Genomic DNA, 18,491 nt, shown 5'->3' on the forward strand with positions numbered 1-18,491 from the left:
GTTCTGAAGGCAAAAGGGGGTCCAACCCGTTACTAGCATGGGGTACCTAATAAAGTGGCCGGTGAGTGTATAATACTATTCAAATGTGATTTAAAATTTTTATAATAAATATTTTGGCTTACGTTAGCTAATCTTCCTTTTCTCATGTCAAGTCTGATGAACAATAAGTTACAGGAGTGAGAAACACAAGGCATTGTGAGCTAACATTACTTACCGAGTAACGTTAGTTCAGGTGGGGAGGGACAAGCTGCGCCTGGAATTCATAAATAGGATGGGAAATAATTTTAACATGACTTTAAAATTGTCGTCCACCGAGCCAAAATGCTTATGTTATCAATAGTCAGGTTGTTCCGGTTTCCTAACTGCGTTGTGAGTTACAGCTGCTTAGCTGGGAGCTTCATGGAGACAGCTTGAATTTATGTCAGCTGCCCTACAGTTGTCAGAGTTAGCTTCGACTTCATATATTACTTTCTAACTACTGTACTCTCAGTAACGTGACAAGCTTGCTTTTAAATCAATAAAATAATAGTGACAGCACAGTTTGGTTTGGTTATCAATGCCGTCAGCATCGTGGCTAACAATATTGTTACTTAGTTTAGGACAAATTTTTTTGGCTGTGCTTTCTAACATGATACCATAGTGCTAACCAAGCAACGTTACCTTTACAACAGAGCTGCTTCAACACTTGTTAGATAATGTTTCCTTACGTCGTGACTGTAAATAAAACTCTCACAATTAAATAAATATTTAGCAAACCACTAAACCGAGGCTTTCTAGTTCTATCTTCAATCTGTCCCCAGTGGGTCGGGCTAATCCAAAAGAAAGTGAAAACAAGGGGGGTGTTCTGAAGACAGACTCTGAAAACACCCCACACACCCATATTTAATTCGTAACTAATTTCATAATAGAGGTGTTGCCTCCATAATTTTAGTTGTTAGTTACTACATTAACATAGCTGGAAAGTGCAGCTATGTTTGTGGAAGGTTTATCACAACAATCATGTCTGAGTGTTTACTCGGTTGATACAACACTTCAAGGCTGGTTTTTCAATTGTAAACACTTTAAGGTCATTTTCAAAATCTGGCCTTGAGTGGATGGATACAACAGGAAAAGTATCTATTGTCCATTTAAATTTCAAATTTATTCTACTCTGTCCTAAAAAAGTACAAGCACTGTTATTGACCCTGGTACTTACACCACCAGCAGTGTCTTATCTACTTCAGCTAGAGCCAACTGTTACTCACCCCTGTTGACAAAAGCCCTTTATTGTGGCTGGGGTTTCTTTATAATGGTATAACCGCCTTGGTTGAAGGCTCAGAAATGCTGCCTGGCTGGTTCTTCTATCAAGCCTTTCTAAAACTGACAGACAACAAGTGACCAAAAAAACACTTTGCAGTTCTTCTTTACCACCATGTTGTCCGGCACGTACATTGTGAAATATAAGCCCTGAATTCATTGTGTTGAAGGCTAGGTCACACTAGACGCTCCACTGGTGTTTTAGGGGTGTGGGAGTCATTTCCCTCCCAAATATGGTCTGACTGGTGTAGAGAAAAGTAGTCCAAAAGTCAAGAATGTATTCTGAAAGTAAGAGTCCTAAATAAAGGGAAATACCGAGAGTAGACAAAGCAGTGCAATTAAATTTTGAAATCTAATCTATAACGTTAGTGTGCATGGACCAGTGCACATAGGAATGCAATCATGTATTGTATGATATAATCAGAAAACATTTTTAATATAAATGTGACGTGCAACAATGAAAATAAACCGTGTCCCTAGCCTTTTATGTTAATGACACCCAACTTACCTCCACCACCTAAGAGTTTATCTACTGAACAGGAAGCAGCTGTTTAGTCTGGCCTGTCCTCAATGATGTTCAAGTTGTGAAAAGTCTTGCAGTCTGGCACCACTGTGGGGGCAGCCAGGCTCCGATTAGAATACCGGTTTGCAGTTATCAGCAGTGCAAAAGGTTTATAAGAAGTTCTCTGTTTCTTCCGGTTCAGAAATCTTTATCACATATTGTTTGATTAATTTCCTGCAGAAAGAAATAACATGAATAAAAAAATGTGAGTTATTTCTTTTACGGAAATAATGGATATTGAGAGCCCATCAATGTGAACTTGCATTTCTGATTTACATGATGCATATTGAGCTTTTTGCAAATATCTTGATTACTCTTGTTCCTGTGTGACTGTAGGCTGCAGAGTCCATCCAAGCAGAAGATGAGAGTGCCAAGCTGTGCAAGCGTCGTATCGAGCATTTGAAGGAGCACAGCAGCGACCAGCCAGCCTCAGTCAACCTGTGGAAGAAGAAACGCATGGATCGAATGATGGTGGAGCATTTGCTGCGCTGCGGCTACTACAACACAGCTGTTAAACTGGCCAGACAGAGCGGTATAGAGGTACCTGTCTCGAGACTCAGGAGCTCTTCGAGTACATATAGTAATTTGCCTTTGAAAACATGCGATAAAACTCACTGGCCATATTAAACTGTCAGTTTAACTTAATATACATTTATTGCATATGTGTGTGTTGTGACTTTTGTCATCCTGATACCTTCTCTATTAATGCATCCACTCTCCTGTATTTTTAGGATCTGGTCAACATTGAGATGTTCCTCACAGCTAAGGAGGTGGAGGAGTCTCTGGAGAGGCAGGAGACAGCCACTTGCCTAGCCTGGTGCCATGACAATAAGTCCCGCCTCCGCAAGATGAAGGTAGCTCATTTGCAAGAGTCAGATTTTACTTCACAAACCCAGGTTGAGGCCTGACAAATACTTGAAAGCCATGCCCATGACAAAAGCAAAATAACTGCATAGGTGTAGTTCAAGAATGTCAACAAGCAGAATTATATGGACAAATGCTAATTGGTTTTGTATGATGCAGCGTTCTGCATTTTCTAAACAAGAATCAGCAGTGTTTGTGCTCAGAAACAGACCTGTTACCATGTAATTAGTCTTCCTGGGCGTTTTGCCCTTGTGGCTGTGGCACCAAGTTAAAGTGTTAATCCTAAAATAGTCCTATTAAACCATAAAGTACTCAGAAGAGTGCAGACTTCCGCCAAGACATAGCAAGTTTCCCAGTTAGCTGATACTTTGAGAGTGCACTTCATAAAGGGCAGAATATTTATATGGGTAGTCAAAGTTTGAGATACTGGCGTTACAAAAAATGTCTTTGATTTTCTGTTGAGCATTTGGGAAATTTGGTCTGGTGTAGCTCCAGCTCAATGCCAAATGCAGATACATTTCAGTTTCTACTATTGTTTATAACCCCTCCCAGTCACAGTGGTAGGATTAGTTTTTTTTCTGTTCCAAAAACCTATTTGAAAGGCATCTTAAATCTACCAGTGTTTTTTGAATGAAAGGGATTAGTTTTCTCTCTGCTCTCAAAGTTCATGAGAAATTGGCAGCACCTACTTACTGGAATTGTTTGTCTGTTTCTTTGGCAGAGTTGTCTTGAGTTCAGTCTGAGAATCCAGGAGTTCATTGAGCTCATTAGACAAAACAAACGCATGGATGCAGTCAGGTAACACTAACTGTTATGCCTTGAAAACTTGCACCAACTTCAACTTTTTCCTTATTTTAAACATTATTCTATCACCAACTAATCTTGTTTGTGTCTCTTTGTGTATACCAGACATGCGAGGAAGCATTTTAGCCAAGCGGAGGGTGGACAGTTGGACGAGGTTCGGCAGGTGATGGGCATGCTGGCCTTCCCATCAGATACACATATCTCCCCGTACAAGGTAAAACCTAGTCTTTACTAGTAGAAATATGTACATGTATGAAATGTTGTGTTGTCAGGCCCAGTATGTGCAATATTAAGGTATACTCATCTGAGCTTTTACCATTTTAAAAGTAATTCACGCAAAACTTAACACTTGGGAATGCCAATGCCATAGATGATAGAGCTAAAATCATCGCACTTTTGTCGTTTTTGATTTATTTTATTTTATTTTATATATAAGTGTGCCACTTTATGGAGATTAAGCAGAGCAACAGACCAGCCACTAGAGGGCCACCGATGCCTTCTAAAACAAATGAACTCAGTTCCCTCTTCAGCTGCTTGTCCTTGAGTAGCTGCTTTTAGTAGCAGTGTTGTTATTTTTAAACTTCCACTTAGAAATCCTTGGGGACACAGAATTGTACCATGGCACCATAACAACAATGCTTTATCTCAAAAAGCATTAAGGGTTTTCTGCAAGCAAAAGAGATGGACCAAGCCAAACTGGTGTGACAGAAGCAGGAAGAGAATCTCTGTCCTCTGCCAACATTTCTATTGGGCTTCACATTTATAGCAAAATTATTATCAGTTATTTTTCTTGTTATCTTTTTTTCTCTTTGAAAACAAATGCCTTCATGTCTCTTTACAAATCTCACACACATGAAAACATATAGTCACATGTGAACAAATCAGGCTCAATAATAATGTTGCCACCATAGCTGACAGCCCATTAAAAGGAATGAATTGCATCTGTAACTTAGTTTAGAAAATGCACTTACATTAAACTTGTAGGATGCCTTTGTAGTGAAACCCCTTTGGGAAGCAGAGAAACAACCTCTCAAGGGCAACACACAACAGCATGTGTATCACTATTACCTCCTGGGATTGGAACATCCTGGGTACAGACCACCGATTACAGGGCTATTGCATGGTGTGTGTTGCAGTTTACATCGTGTTCATCAGGAATAAACATTGGTTGGTTAGGATAATAAAACAACCCATTGGAGAAGAGTAAAAAGTACTGGGTCTGAAGCTTGTCTTGATTGAGCGGTTAGTGTAAAACTCCCTTGTTTGTTATTTCTGTTCCTGCAGGATCTTTTGGATCCAGCCCGCTGGAAGATGCTGATCCAGCAGTTCCGATATGACAACTACAGACTGCACCAGCTGGGAAACAACTCTGTGTTCACTATCACCCTACAGGCCGGTCTGTCTGCCATCAAGACACCGTATCCTATCTATTTTATTTCCAAAAACAATTTGCTTGTGCCCTCTTGATTTCATCTCTGCAGCCAATCTTTCTAGGTTTTTTTTTATTTTTTTTATTTTTTTTTAATAAAACTAAATGATGAATACTGACATAAGATCTAAACGAAAATCTAAATGTTCCTGTGTCTCGGTGGCATGTGTAGGAGGCTACAGTTAAAGTCTATCAAATAAGGTCTTGATCACACATGACTCTCTCTCCCCCCCGCCTCTGTTGTGTAGTGAATGCGCCTAAACGAATGTTTTCATTTTCCTTAACCTCTGTGCCCGTTCCAGTCAGTGCTACAAGGAGGATGGTACCTCTAAGAACCCAGACTGCCCAGTGTGCAGTAAATCCCTTAACAAGTTGGCCCAGCCGCTGCCCATGGCCCACTGCGCCAACTCCAGACTAGTCTGTAAGATCTCTGGGGAGGTCATGAATGAAAACAACCCTCCAATGATGCTGCCCAATGGATATGTCTATGGCTACAATGTGAGTACACAGCAAGATGAACTACATGCAAAAGTACAGAGATTATGAGCTAATGCAATTTCTGTCTGTCAAAACGCTTTAAAATGGCATATGGAGGCAAAAAAAATCTGATAAATGTTTGTATTTCTGTCTAATTTCTTATCCTGTGCTTCTTCCAGTCCCTTCTGTCCATCCGCCAAGATGACAAAGTGGTGTGTCCCAGAACCAAAGAAGTCTTCAACTTCTCTCAGGCTGAGAAGGTCTATATCATGTGATCACTCAGATAACCCATCTGAGTATCAACGTGATCAAATCTGGCCCGTCGTTCATTACGTGTGACCCAGCCTACTCAGAGCCACCTGTGGAGCTGTGATCCAGTGGCCTTCTTCCCACCCACAGACACACCCGAGATTTAACACAATCCAATACATGATCAGCTCAAGTTCACCAGTTTCCTTCCCCTCTCCCATTTTATCACACAGAAACTGGGATCCTCTTCTTTCAGACTACTTTTTTGATGTGACTAGAGAACAAGAAGTTGATTGATCTGATCCATTCAAGCACATGGACTCTCAACATTGTCATTTTTTTAAAAGGCCCTCGCTTCAGTTTAGGACTGAGGGAGTGAAAAACTGCTAGTTAGATATTTGTTTTATTACAACAAATAAAAACTTGTTGAGGTTACTTTGACTTTTCACTAGTGGTGTTCCTTTGTTACTTTGTTATTGCAGGACTGTGGTAACTCTCTCTATTAACTGAATTAACTCAAGATTTGGGCCTTTTTCAAAACAAACAAAAAAATGGCTGGCCTCCTATGTGGTAGCATCTCATTCTGTGATGCATGCTGTTGACATCCTTTGTCGTCTAGCAAAGTTTTTCCGCGGGGGGGGGGGGATATATGTCAAATGCCTCCTTTTTAAACTGCCTACCTTTTTGAATTTCATCCCCCCATTGCTTGTGAAACCGGAGCCTAATTTGGGCCACAGCAGGCTCCTTTTCAAGTGTAAATATTAGATAGGAATTGTTCATCCTCATGTAAAAATTCAGTGGTTTTGGGGACAAGCAATGACAACAAAGACTAACCTTTGACTATGATTGCTGTGTAAACTGAACAAGTCTCTTCTTGGGTGTTGTAAACCTGATATAACCCACAGTATACTCAAGTTAACTGGTTGTTTAGTAAAACTTCTTATTTCTGAGGAATCCATTTCACAAACTCGGTAATATTAATTATGGTGTATGTTCTACCATAATGAAATTTGCGCAATATTTAAACAAGACAACCATCTCTGATGTATTTTTATTTTATTAAACAAATTGTCTTCCTTTTGTGTGTGAGGTTTGCCATTTTTAGAACTCTAGTGAACTTTGGATATTTGTTTTGTTTAAATTTAAAGCTAGTTAGTTATTTTAACATGGCCCAAATAGTTTAAGTTTATAACTATTTTTCCAACAATGACCAAGATAATAAAGAGAGACTGCTGACTTTTTTCAGTCTTGTGCTCTGTGTATGTTGAAGCTGCTTGCAGCACCAACACTACAGGGTTTCCTTAAAAGTACACCAACTGCTTCTACATGACATGTAGTTTTATGCACATACCTGCCTTTATTTGAAAAATGTGTTCAGAGGCAGGAAACCTTGAATAGGCTGTTGGTCATCCTGCTATTTCTTGCAAACTCAAAACTTTTTTCTTCAGTTAAAACAGATTCACAACCCTGAACACCCACACTAAGCAATCCAAAAATGCAGTTTCATGTTAAACTGGATCAGTTTTGTAGTTACATTTGTCGTTTATTGACAAACCAAAAGTTGCCTCATTTGTGTCCATAAATGATTTAAACTGTATCTGTAAAGACACAGACTGTCCTGTGTATTTGTATTGGTAGAAATAGATAAAGCGATTGTTTCATGAGCAATATGCCTCATAAAGATCTTAGTGAACTTTGATTTCAGTGTTTCATTATTTTGAATGTCTTCTTTGCTCTGTGGGCTCTAACATCCGCATTACCATAAGCCCTGGTAGGTGTGGTGACATTAATGATTCAAGGCAATTCTGTTGACATGGAAATGCAACCAAGTGTTGTCTTTCACCTGAAACTACATCTCTATGGTCTGAAGAGGTCAGCGTTCTGTGTGGTTTTTTGTTTTTTGTCTAGAGTTAAAAGCATGCTTACAGATGGTAATGATCACTTATCTGTATGCCCAATACATGTTTCCAGAGCCTGAGGCAACATCTTAAAATAGTTTAGTTTGACTCGATAGTCCAACATCTTCAAATTACAGTGCTAATAAACAGAGAACAGCCACAAATCCTTAAATTCGGGAAGCTTCCACTAGTTTACTTAAACCTTTGGTCATCAACAAAAAATGAGAATTGTCATTTGATTGACTATTCAATTACACACCAAAATGGTGTAATGATAAATTGACAGATGTTTTTGTTTTGTTGCCTATTAACTCATTGCTATAAATTTCTACTTCAATTGAAACATTTCCAAATGAAAACTTCTTGAACTAATCAAGCTGATGTTGCTGATAATTATGACGAAACTTACTCATTGTGAGATATACTGATATCAGCACCCATGTCTCAATGCCATATATACAATCCTAAATGCACTGGCTCAGCTTTTAAGCTTCATTCACACAAGAAACCATACTATTTCAATTTATTTTTGGCTGAAAATGTGGTTTTGGCTTGATACCTATGCAGGCTGATATTACTCATGACCCCGAAGTAATTTGTTTTGTTTAATTACGATCTGTGAGCATTATTTCTGGACCAAATCAGAAGAAAGCAGCATGCAGAAAGAAATGCGCTGATCTTGCCATTGCAAAATGTAGCATATCATTATTTGTGATGTATTGTCAGAACGGCTGCATTTGATCGATGCATATTTCACATAAACCATCCTGCGACTCTATACAACGTATTATGTAAATGTGCTGTAGCATAGTATATAGTTCATACTTATATTTTATATCTAAATTCACATTTCGTAATCTCGTTTCATACGTTTTAAACATAGCAGCAGATGTCTTTTGTCCCACAACACAAAGAGTAGCGGACCGGAAGAGGTGTTACCGATTCTGTGAGCTAGTCTGTCGTCACAAAACCAATAATTTTTTAGGATGGCGATGACATGACCCGCCCTACGGCCCCTCCGATTGGCTGGTTCTCGTTGCCTTTGTTGGTCAGGTTTAGGCACAAGGACTGTGATTGGTTAAGGTCAGGGTAATAATGTCAGGGGAAACCAATCAACGACAGAGTAGGTCGGAACATTGCTTCTCCATCCTGGAAAAAAAACTCGCGTTGGGTATAAATTCAGCTGCGTTCATCACCCGCCACCATTTTGAGATTAGCGCACGTTGGATGAAAATCAGCCTGTCGTTATTCAAAAATGTCTGACCAGCTTTGCAAACTTTTTGTCGGGGGTCTAAACGTGGACACCGACGACGATGGCCTGCGCAAGCATTTTGAGCAGTATGGATCGCTTACCGACTGCGTTGTCGTCGTGAACAAACAGCTGCAGCGATCCCGCTGTTTCGGCTTTGTAACCTACTCCTCACCAGAGGAGGCCGATGCAGCAATGGCGGCTAGGCCTCACACCGTCGACGGCAACTCAGTCGAGGTGAAGCGGGCCGTGGCGAGAGAAGACGCCAACAAACCAGAGGCCCTAGCAAAGGTGAAGAAAATCTTCGTTGGGGGTCTGAAAGACGATATCGAAGAGGAACATCTGAGCGACTACTTCTCCCAGTACGGCCAAATCGAGAAGGCCGAAGTCATCTCGGAGAAGGAGACCGGAAAGAAGAGGGGCTTTGGCTTTGTTTACTTCACCGACCACGACGCAGCTGACAAAGCGGTTGTGGTGAAGTTTCATACCGTCAATGGACACAAAGTTGAGGTGAAGAAAGCCCTGACCAAGCAGGAGATGCAGGCGGCCAACAGAACCGGTATGGCGCCGAGAGGCAGAGGTAGAGGAGGCATGAGGGGAAATCAAAATGGCTACGGCAGCAGGGAGTATGGCGGAAACTACAACTACGGAAATGGCGGAGGCTACAACGGTGGTGGCGGCGGTGGCGGCTACGGAGGTTACGGCGGACCTTATGGGGGTGGTTACGGAGAGCAGACAAGTGGCTACGGCGGTGGAAACGGCTACAACGAGTTTGGCAGCGGTTATGGCCAGCATTCTTCTGGTTATGGCCCCATGAAAGTGCCACCCTTCGGCGGTCAAAGGAGCGCTGCTCCCTACACACGAGGCGGCGGCGGTGGGGGTTACCCAAGGGGGGGCTACGGCGGCGGCTACTAAATGAGTCAACACAAATTAACCACCCCCCATCCCTGCCATAAATTACCTCCAGCAAGGATTTGGACGCCAAAATCAAATTCAGTAACGGGGCGTCTGCCGTGAAATCCAACAATGGCAGAGATACGGACAGAGACCCCCTAACCTTCAAACCCCAAACAGGTAGGAAGGTCACTTCCCAACAAACCTGATAATAACGAGCAGTTTTTGCCGTTCAACTAGGACACGTTAAAAATGAAGAATAAAACATACAGTGATCCCTTTTTTATTATGTACCCACGCCAACGCGTGTAGTTGTGGTTTAGAGTTGAATATTTTTTATTTGCGTTCACTCGTTGTTTTGCAAATGTAGGATTGTTTTGCTGATTATCCTAATATTTGCATTTTAAGCAATTAGATTTTGTTTCCTGGAGTAAACTTCGTGTAATTTCAATGTATGAGGATGAGAAAGCATGTTTTGTGGTTTCATAGCTTGTCATATAACACCAACTTGTATGATTATCTACTTGGGTCATTCAGCAAAGGCGGGAACGTGATACGGCAGGATCCAGTTTCCTTGTTTCCTCCCCCATACTGTACCCAAACTCTCCTTACGCATAGTAATAGTTTCAGTCTAAATATTGTTCATTTTTCATTCCCTGTAGCAATATCTAATGTATATTGTATACTTTCATGTCTGGAGAACAAAACCTACTGTTAAAACACTTTGGTATGCTTATGTATGTTCATTTTAAATAAAACGTTATACCACTTAGCTTAGTTTATTTTACTTATTTAACCAGGCTTCAAGTTTATTCACAGGTTTTATAAGTGACATCATCTTGCCTTAGTTACATGGCATCTTTCCCAGTTTATTCCCTTACACTCAGGTGGGTGAAATGGTTACAAAATGGTTACCCACAGCCAATGCATGTAGGCTTTGTAGGGTTTGACCTTGTTTTTAAATTGTGTTTTAAGACATTGCTAATATGACATTTCAAATATTTTTCCTTTTTACATATTTGAATACATATCAATTTGTGGGCATGAGGGCTTTGATATTTATCTGATTATTCCTACTTCCTATTAGGTGTTCTTACTCGTATTCCAGTATGCTATCCCAGCCATAATAGCCGTAGCAGTTTGTTTATAGGATACATCAGGACCCTGTTGATTACCTGGGGTCGATTGTGATAGGAGTCTGAAATATCTCTTTAGGATATCCACATCCAGCAAACTAGGTATGTAAATCAACCTGTCTTCACTCTGTGTTGGTCAACCATGTATGGAATATCTTTATGAGATGGTGCACAAGTGTGCCTTCAGTTAATTTTGAACAACGTAACTGAAACTTTAATCATAGCTTAATGCGTCTTATATAGCTAATATTAAATAAAAACGAAATGGGGGGGTTACTTAATTTGGTCTTTGAACTTAAAGTGGGTGGAAGGGGACCCAAATTTTGTTCCACTTTTTTTTTTTAATGAAATAATGGAACGACTAAATTGGTGTCTCTTCCAGAAACCCTTGCTCTGTCCAGTCTCTCACTCTCTTTCTCTCCCATCTTCTCCAGGTTGCTATGGTAACCTGGGCATGAGGACATCACCCTGAAAACGATGGGGTGTGTTTCTCCACGACTGGGGGACCGGAGAGTGGTTGTGCCTTCTCCCCCTCAGGTGAAGTCAGTTGTCGCAAGGATTCCCCCCGTGTGGTTTAAATGCATCTAACATGGGTTTTACTCCAAAAGGTTTTATTGAAGATTTGGTGGGTTGTAAGGTTTAGGGTAATTTTGATAACATAGTGTCCCAGTGCAATTGTAAATTCCCAATGACCAGCACTGACTTTTAATAATGGATTTGCAAAGTGCTATTTTGGAGTGTTTTTCCTTAACTAAAAGGACGGTGACGGGCAAGTATTTGGTATTAAACTTTGTCATAAAAATGTTTTGACCCTTTTTTAAATAATTTGCACATTGGGCACTGTGGGATTCAAAATAAAACTTTTAACAATGTTTGTTTTGGGATTTATTAAGTCTACAGGTTTTATTTAAAAACAAACTTGGTACTATTGTTAGTTTGGAAAACCTGAGAACTAAGTTGCTTTATGGTATGTGTTAATGAAATGTAAGTTTTCTAAATTTTTGCATATAGCCATTAAACAGCTTTAACATACTTGTGATGAACGTTTGACAGACGTTTAAAGAACCAGATACAAGACTTGCGTTGGAGTGTGACATGTACTGCTTATTATTCTACCATTAAACCGGATTGGGGGGATTTGAATTATACTAGACTTACTGTATTTTCCAAAGGTCTATTGGTGGACCGGCTCCATGCAGAATGCAGTTCATCTCTGCAGCTTGATGCAGTACCTGTGGACTAAAGGCTGCAAACTTTGCCTGAGTTTACTTTAATACAATACACTACTGTGGCTGAAGACAACAGGAAGTGTTGCTGAATGTCAGTTGCTAGGTAAACCATCTTTTGCAGTAGTACTTTTAATGCGGCAACATTTGCATTTAATAGGTTATGGGGGGCATAAATAACCTGGGCTTAGGAACATTACAGAATTTATTTTATAAATGACAGAATAGTATGTAAAGGTAGAAGCAAAAATCAATACTGGGAAGTGCCCTCGAAGATAAAGACAAATGTAATCTGATGTACTGTGACCATTCAGGAGCATTAGTGATGCCTAACCTGCTATATCACCTGTGACAAAAAATACTGTGATGCTTTTGTGGGGGGGGGGGGTTAGAGTGATAATTTTACTTTTGTTCTTTTACCTTTTATAGGATAACAGTGCTTGACGATTTCTGATCATCCCATAAGAAAAGGAAGCCTCTTATGTTGGCCGTGATTTTTATGAATCTACAATAAATTATATATTTTTACACACAGACTTGTTATGTTATTTACATTGAAGATATTTTGTTTGCGTGTCTCCCATAGTGCTACCTGTCATCTAAATGTCTAAATAAGGTTTTGAATTGGTCACACTGAATAAGGTTTGCAGAAATGAGGCCAAAGATCTAAAGTTATGGATATCATGTTTTACTCAACCAGGTTCATGTAAAATCTTATCGGAGTGCATTTTCAGGCCTTTGGAGACGTCATTTTAGATGCGGGTATAAGCAACTTGACTGGCCTGTGGTAGTGCACATTTTCAAGGGGAACCCAAGGATTTGTAAACTGTAAATTTTGTAATGGGTGTCATTAATGTGTATATCCATTTTACAGGAGCCCTGTAGAGTTCACATGTAAACACACAAGTTCTGTTTACGTTCAGTGGTAGTCAACAAGAAGCATTGTGTGTATCCTGGAGGTCTATCACATGTTTAAGTGCATTCCCAAGCTGATATTTTAGTATTTAAAATCCTGCATTGTTCCCTGGTTGATGTGTAGGTCAGTAGCAAAGTGTAAAATCATTAGCAGGAGTGGGTATCATATGCACAAGACAGACAAAACGGGGACACATAAAAAAAATCTAAACATGATGCTCCATAGCCTGCCAGAATTCTGAAACTCCCTTTAACATTGTAGGATCTGAGTTGGGAGTCCAACACATCAGGGATAAGGAGCAAGAGTGCTGTGCTAGTGCTACATTTACATCCTTTTACACGGATGTCTTCCCAAACCAACGCTGCAGTTTTCCTGCTGACAAATCTAGTTAATCTGCAGAAAACGGCTATAACCGCTAGTACTGGCTCAAAACGTGGGCGTGTTGCAACATGTATTAATGTGTTGTGGATTCTTTTGAAGTATGTTGGAGAAGCACATTGAATAGTCTTTCCAGTAGCTCTTTGGGGAAAGGGGCTGAGAGAAGTTTCAATTACTGTGAAAAGACTGACTTTAGCTAACTTAAACCTATCACAGCCCTTTGAGGCAAAAATCACATAAGAGGGTCAGCACTATTTATCGTTTGATATGTTGACTTAGGTGTTTGTGCTTCCTTTTCATATTTTTGCAATGGGATCAAGACCAGTGTGACCAGTTCTCCCTGTCTAAAATAAAAAAAGGAAGAGGATGTTACGCTATTGAAGCACTAAACATTTTATATGTCCTGGAAGAGGGACCCCTGCCTCTTGCTGAGGTTTCCTCCTAGGGGAATTTTCATTTATCTTAATCTGATGTTAATGGACTGAGGATGTTGTATACTGTACAAATTGTAAAGCCACCTTTAAGGAAATTTCTTATATATAAATAAGATTGACTTATCAAAGCTATCTCTGAGCTAATTTAACTGAAGTTTAAACTGTATATTAAAACTTAAACACACATCTAAGATGTTAAGCATTGATCATTCAACTCACAATTAAGACGATATTTGAAAAATGTTTTACAGCCACAGAGTAACATGTTAGACATATACAGTTGTATACAGTAAATCATTTATATTTTGTAAAAAGATCAAAACTCACCAAAGTGGTTTGATATTGTTCTTTAAAGAAACCAAAACTGGCCGCATAATTTGTTGTTGGGCCACTGTTTAATCTTCCTTGTATATTTTTGCTATGGGTTCAAGACTACATCACTACTACTGCCTACTTGTCACTAGTCAACCAATGTCTCTCTGTCCTAAAGCAAGAAATATATCTATTATGTTAGTTAGATTATGCTATTTTCTAGGCAACACACCAGATCATATTTATTAGAAAATGTGCATGCCCTTTTTATATTAAATAGTAATAGTTTATATATATAGCCTACATTCAATTCTGAAATTATTTTCATTTTCATGTTGTAAAATTCCTGCATAAAAACGATTATCTAAGAGCATCAGGGCTATATCAACCATGGTGAAAATGATGGCTGTTACATTTAAGTAAGCATCATATGCTGTGTTCAGTGGTTATGCAGTACCAATAATATAAGAATAGGTTCATAAATCGGGACATGGCTTTATTAATGTGATTTTTATTGTACTAAAACAAAACGAACGACCACAAAATGTTAAAATCCAAACTTGCCTTACTCCTCAGCAATGTAATCTAAGATTCCCGACAGCACTCGAAGGCAGCAACAACGTGAAACGCTTGTGAGCCAATGAGACTGGTGATTTTTTCAAGGTGACCAATCACCGACGGTAACGTCTTACGATGGCAAGTGAGCCAAACGGCCCGCCCTAACGTTGCTCATTGAAGAAGACGAAGAGGGACGGTGTCTGCTTACCATCCTCAGACGAAATTTAATCATGGCCACCAAACTGTGCAAGCTTTTTGTCGGAGGCCTCAACGTAGAGACCACAGAAGATGGCGTCCGCAAGTATTTTGAGCAGTTTGGCTCACTTAACGATTGCGTTGTGGTCATGAACCAGCAGCTCGGCCGGTCCCGCTGTTTCGGCTTTATCACCTACTCGACGCCGGAGGAGGCCGACGCTGCAATGGCGGCTAAGCCACATGTCGTCGAAGGCCACGACGTGGAATTGAAAAGGGCCATAGCACGAGAGGATGCTAACAACCCTGACATCCTCGCCAACGTTAAGAAAATTTTTGTCGGCGGTGTGAAAGACCACATCGAGGCGGACAACCTGACCGAGTACTTCTCCCAGTTCGGCGTGGTGGAGAAGGCCGAGATCATCTCTGACAAACAGACCGGCAGGAAGAGGGGCTTCGGCTTTGTCTTCTTCGAGGACACCGACTCCGCGACCAAAGCGGTGCTGACAAAGTACCACGTTATCAATGGGAACAAGGTGGAGGTGAAGAAAGCTCTGACCAAGCAGGAGATGTCCACCGGTGGCCGCGGAAGAGGTCGAGGAAGGGGGATGCAAAGCTATGGCGGTGGAAGAGGAGGTGGTGGCGGCTACGGAGGCGGCTACGACACTAGTTACGGAGACGGCTACGGCTATGGCGGGGGTTACAACGGTGGCGGCGGTGGAGGATACGGGGGATATGGGGGATACGACGAGGGAGGATATGACAACCAGATGGGTGGTGGGTACAGTAATGGTGACTTTGGGGATGGCTACGGACAGCAGCACTCTAGTTATGGTGCAGTGAAGGGCACCTTTAACGCTCACAGGAGCGCGCCTCCTTACAACAGAGGCGGCGGTGGCTACGGCCGGGGTGGTGGTGGATTCAGTGGTGGGTATTAGGGGCTCCCTCAAGTTTTGTGATGTCCATGGGGGAAATTCTGATTACAGCGAACTTGAATTTACACACACCCGCACACACATGAGGTGGGCTTTGTTGAGTTCAGATAAAGGAGCAGTGCCCATCATCCACAAGGAATGAATGAGACTGTCCTCTGGGCCCTGGCTCGCCCATCCTGTCCCCATCTGTCTTCTTATTCCACACATTATGGACTTTACTGCTAAGAATTGTGAATTATTGAATTGTACTTTTGTTATGTTGGGAAAAGACTTGCTTTGAACCATTTGTAAAGCCGTAACATTAATCAATCGCTGCTTCCCAACTCTGCATTGAGTTTGTTTGTCTTGCAAACTAGCCAGATGTGTTATTTTTGCATCATGAACTCAGGGTTTTAGGGAATGTTGGTGGCAGTGTCGAGCAGCATGGGACTCGATTGCTTGAGTTTCTTGATCTAAAACACTTTCGTGACAAAGTATTTTTTTTGGAGAAATGTCACGGACTGTTTTATCTGTAAATTATTTTTTCCACCCGTCCCATTACAGGTTTTTGTTTAGATTAAAACTGTTTTCAAATCCATGTGTTCAGTTCACCCCTGTTTGATTCTGCTTTTATTAAAGTTTTTAATGTTTTGAAAATCTATCTAATCTCGCAGTCTTAATTCAAATCGTGTGGGTTGCATTTTAGCAGATTATGCATTTAAATAGTCACTGTGGTAGTTGAATCTTGGTGCGTTTTATCACCGATACTTAGATAATCTTCTACCTTTTGTAACCTTATGAATTGACTTTTACAAGCTACCACCAGGAGGGAGTGTTCCCTTCATGCATGCGTTTTCAGTTCATCGGCCATTTTATTGGTTATAGAAGAATCTGCATTTAGCTGACTTGCTCCTCTGATAGTCTTTGGAAAATAATTTACATGCAACCTTCAATACAATGAGCAAATAAACCAATCCACATGGATGCAGTCCAATATGTACATTTTAAAAGTTTATTGCAGAGTTGCGTTTTGTAAACTGGTTTCAGTGAAGGTGAGAAACATTTTTTTTCAGTTTCAAATAAGTGCTGTTTTCTGATATAGGTTTAGTTAACCTTCGTAAGCACACATGGATGCAATCAGTAATACAGTTTTGTCAATACACTTTATTCATAAACTTATTTTCAAATTTCATCTAAAAGATTTTTGTTGATATACAGTGGCAAGAGTAAGTTTACACACCCATGCTAAAGTTGATTTAAAAAGTGGAATAAACCTTTTGCAAATGCCTTAATTCATTTTCTTTTGTGAATAATGTATTGCAAATAAACGTTTTCCTTAAAATACAGGTGACATAAGGATACACACCCCTTTGTTAAATTTCTATAGCGCCAGGCACATTTTTATTAAAGGACAGTTATTTAATGGATCCAAGATACAATGTAACCTGATGAAGTTCCCTTGGTCTTTGGAAATAAAATAGCCCTACATCATCACATAAACTTCACCATACCTAGAGATTGGCATGGTTTCATTTCAGATAGCTTAATAGCTGGTTTGATTTGCGTTGAGAGATGGTCTTATGAAAAGTTTCCCATGCCTATCTATATGTATACTAAAGGGCATGTGATGATATGGGTTGATTTTAATTCCAAAGGGAACTTTATCAAGTATATACATGTTACATACATATATATACATATAAGTTACATATCTGGATGCATAGTATGATGGATCCATGAAAAAACTGGCCTTTAAAAATAAAAACGTGCCTGCTTAAATGGGAATTTAACATAGGGGTGTGTATACTTAAGCTCCTGTATTTTAAGGAAGAACATTTATTTATTCTTTCTTTACAGCATTCATTCACAAAGAAAATTGATGTCCTTAAAATGTTGGATTTCCCTGAATTTTTTAATTAAGGCATTAAGATCAATTTCCAAAAGATGTTTTTTATTCCCCTTTTAATCAACTTTAGCATGGATGTGTAAACTTATTCAAACCACTGTATATATGTGCTACCAAGACAGTAGGGGCACTGGCAGCAGAAAAAATTGAGCTTACACTTTGGCTCTGTTTCTCAATGCGGAAAGAAGGCTCTTCTTTGGCGGAAGTATTTCGGTTAAAGAGAAACTCAAGTATATATTAATCCAAAGGCTGATACATTTTGAATGTTATGGCTACAGTATGTCACCTTACTATGCTTACTTTTCAGTGCAGCATCAAACCCTGTTGCTGTAACTGGGCTGCTCCAGGGTCTTGTGAAAATTTGCCATTGGTCCCTTTTTGACTAATCAATTAATCGGAAAAATAATTAGTAAATGCTTTGATAATTAAAATAATCATTAGTTTCAGCCCTTTTTAATTTGAAACTAAAACTTAAATGGTGGATACATATCACATCTTCCCATGGTCAGAGGATAAACAAAATTGATTTAAAGTGTCCCTTATTTGCAGAAATTTAAGTTCTTATGAAGGAGCTGTATTAACATAATATTTATGTGTATGAGTAATTTTTTTGTTTCTATATTGCAAATCCAGATAAAAATACACACACAAAGAATAGTGAAGGGACTCAATCAAATATCAACTTCAAAAACACATACACGTACAAGTACTAATATAATCTACACTGTAACAAAATTTCCTGTTAAATTACAGTAAACTACTGGCAGCTATAATTGCCAGCTTGAAACTGTTATTCT

General features: G+C 39.8%; 3 protein-coding genes across 5 annotated transcripts in view; all 3 read left to right on the plus strand.

Moving 5' to 3' along the window:
• Positions 1-7,380, plus strand: part of maea (macrophage erythroblast attacher, E3 ubiquitin ligase) — an 84,794-nt gene extending 77,414 nt beyond the window's left edge. For all 3 annotated transcript variants that reach the window (XM_034884084.1, XM_034884082.1, XM_034884083.1), the window contains exons 3-9: positions 2,195-2,398; positions 2,590-2,712; positions 3,444-3,520; positions 3,632-3,740; positions 4,811-4,944; positions 5,258-5,453; positions 5,612-7,380. In XM_034884084.1, the coding sequence (XP_034739975.1) occupies positions 2,195-2,398; positions 2,590-2,712; positions 3,444-3,520; positions 3,632-3,740; positions 4,811-4,944; positions 5,258-5,453; positions 5,612-5,707 (939 nt within the window). In that variant the 3' untranslated portion in view covers positions 5,708-7,380. The remainder of the gene's footprint in view (positions 1-2,194; positions 2,399-2,589; positions 2,713-3,443; positions 3,521-3,631; positions 3,741-4,810; positions 4,945-5,257; positions 5,454-5,611) is intronic.
• Positions 7,381-8,764: 1,384 nt separating this feature from the next.
• Positions 8,765-10,494, plus strand: LOC117952032 (heterogeneous nuclear ribonucleoprotein A0-like). Its single transcript, XM_034884086.1, has one exon. It carries the CDS (start codon positions 8,835-8,837, stop codon positions 9,741-9,743), a length of 909 nt encoding a protein of 302 aa, XP_034739977.1. The 5' UTR covers positions 8,765-8,834; the 3' UTR covers positions 9,744-10,494.
• A 4,234-nt stretch (positions 10,495-14,728) lies between these two features.
• On the plus strand, positions 14,729-16,449 carry LOC117952033 (heterogeneous nuclear ribonucleoprotein A0-like). The gene has a single exon (XM_034884087.1). It carries the CDS (start codon positions 14,913-14,915, stop codon positions 15,810-15,812), a length of 900 nt encoding a protein of 299 aa, XP_034739978.1. The 5' UTR covers positions 14,729-14,912; the 3' UTR covers positions 15,813-16,449.
• The last annotated feature ends 2,042 nt before the right edge of the window (positions 16,450-18,491 follow it).

Source organism: Etheostoma cragini, chromosome 10, assembly GCF_013103735.1.
Source record: "Etheostoma cragini isolate CJK2018 chromosome 10, CSU_Ecrag_1.0, whole genome shotgun sequence".
Taxonomy (NCBI): Eukaryota; Metazoa; Chordata; class Actinopteri; order Perciformes; family Percidae; genus Etheostoma; species Etheostoma cragini.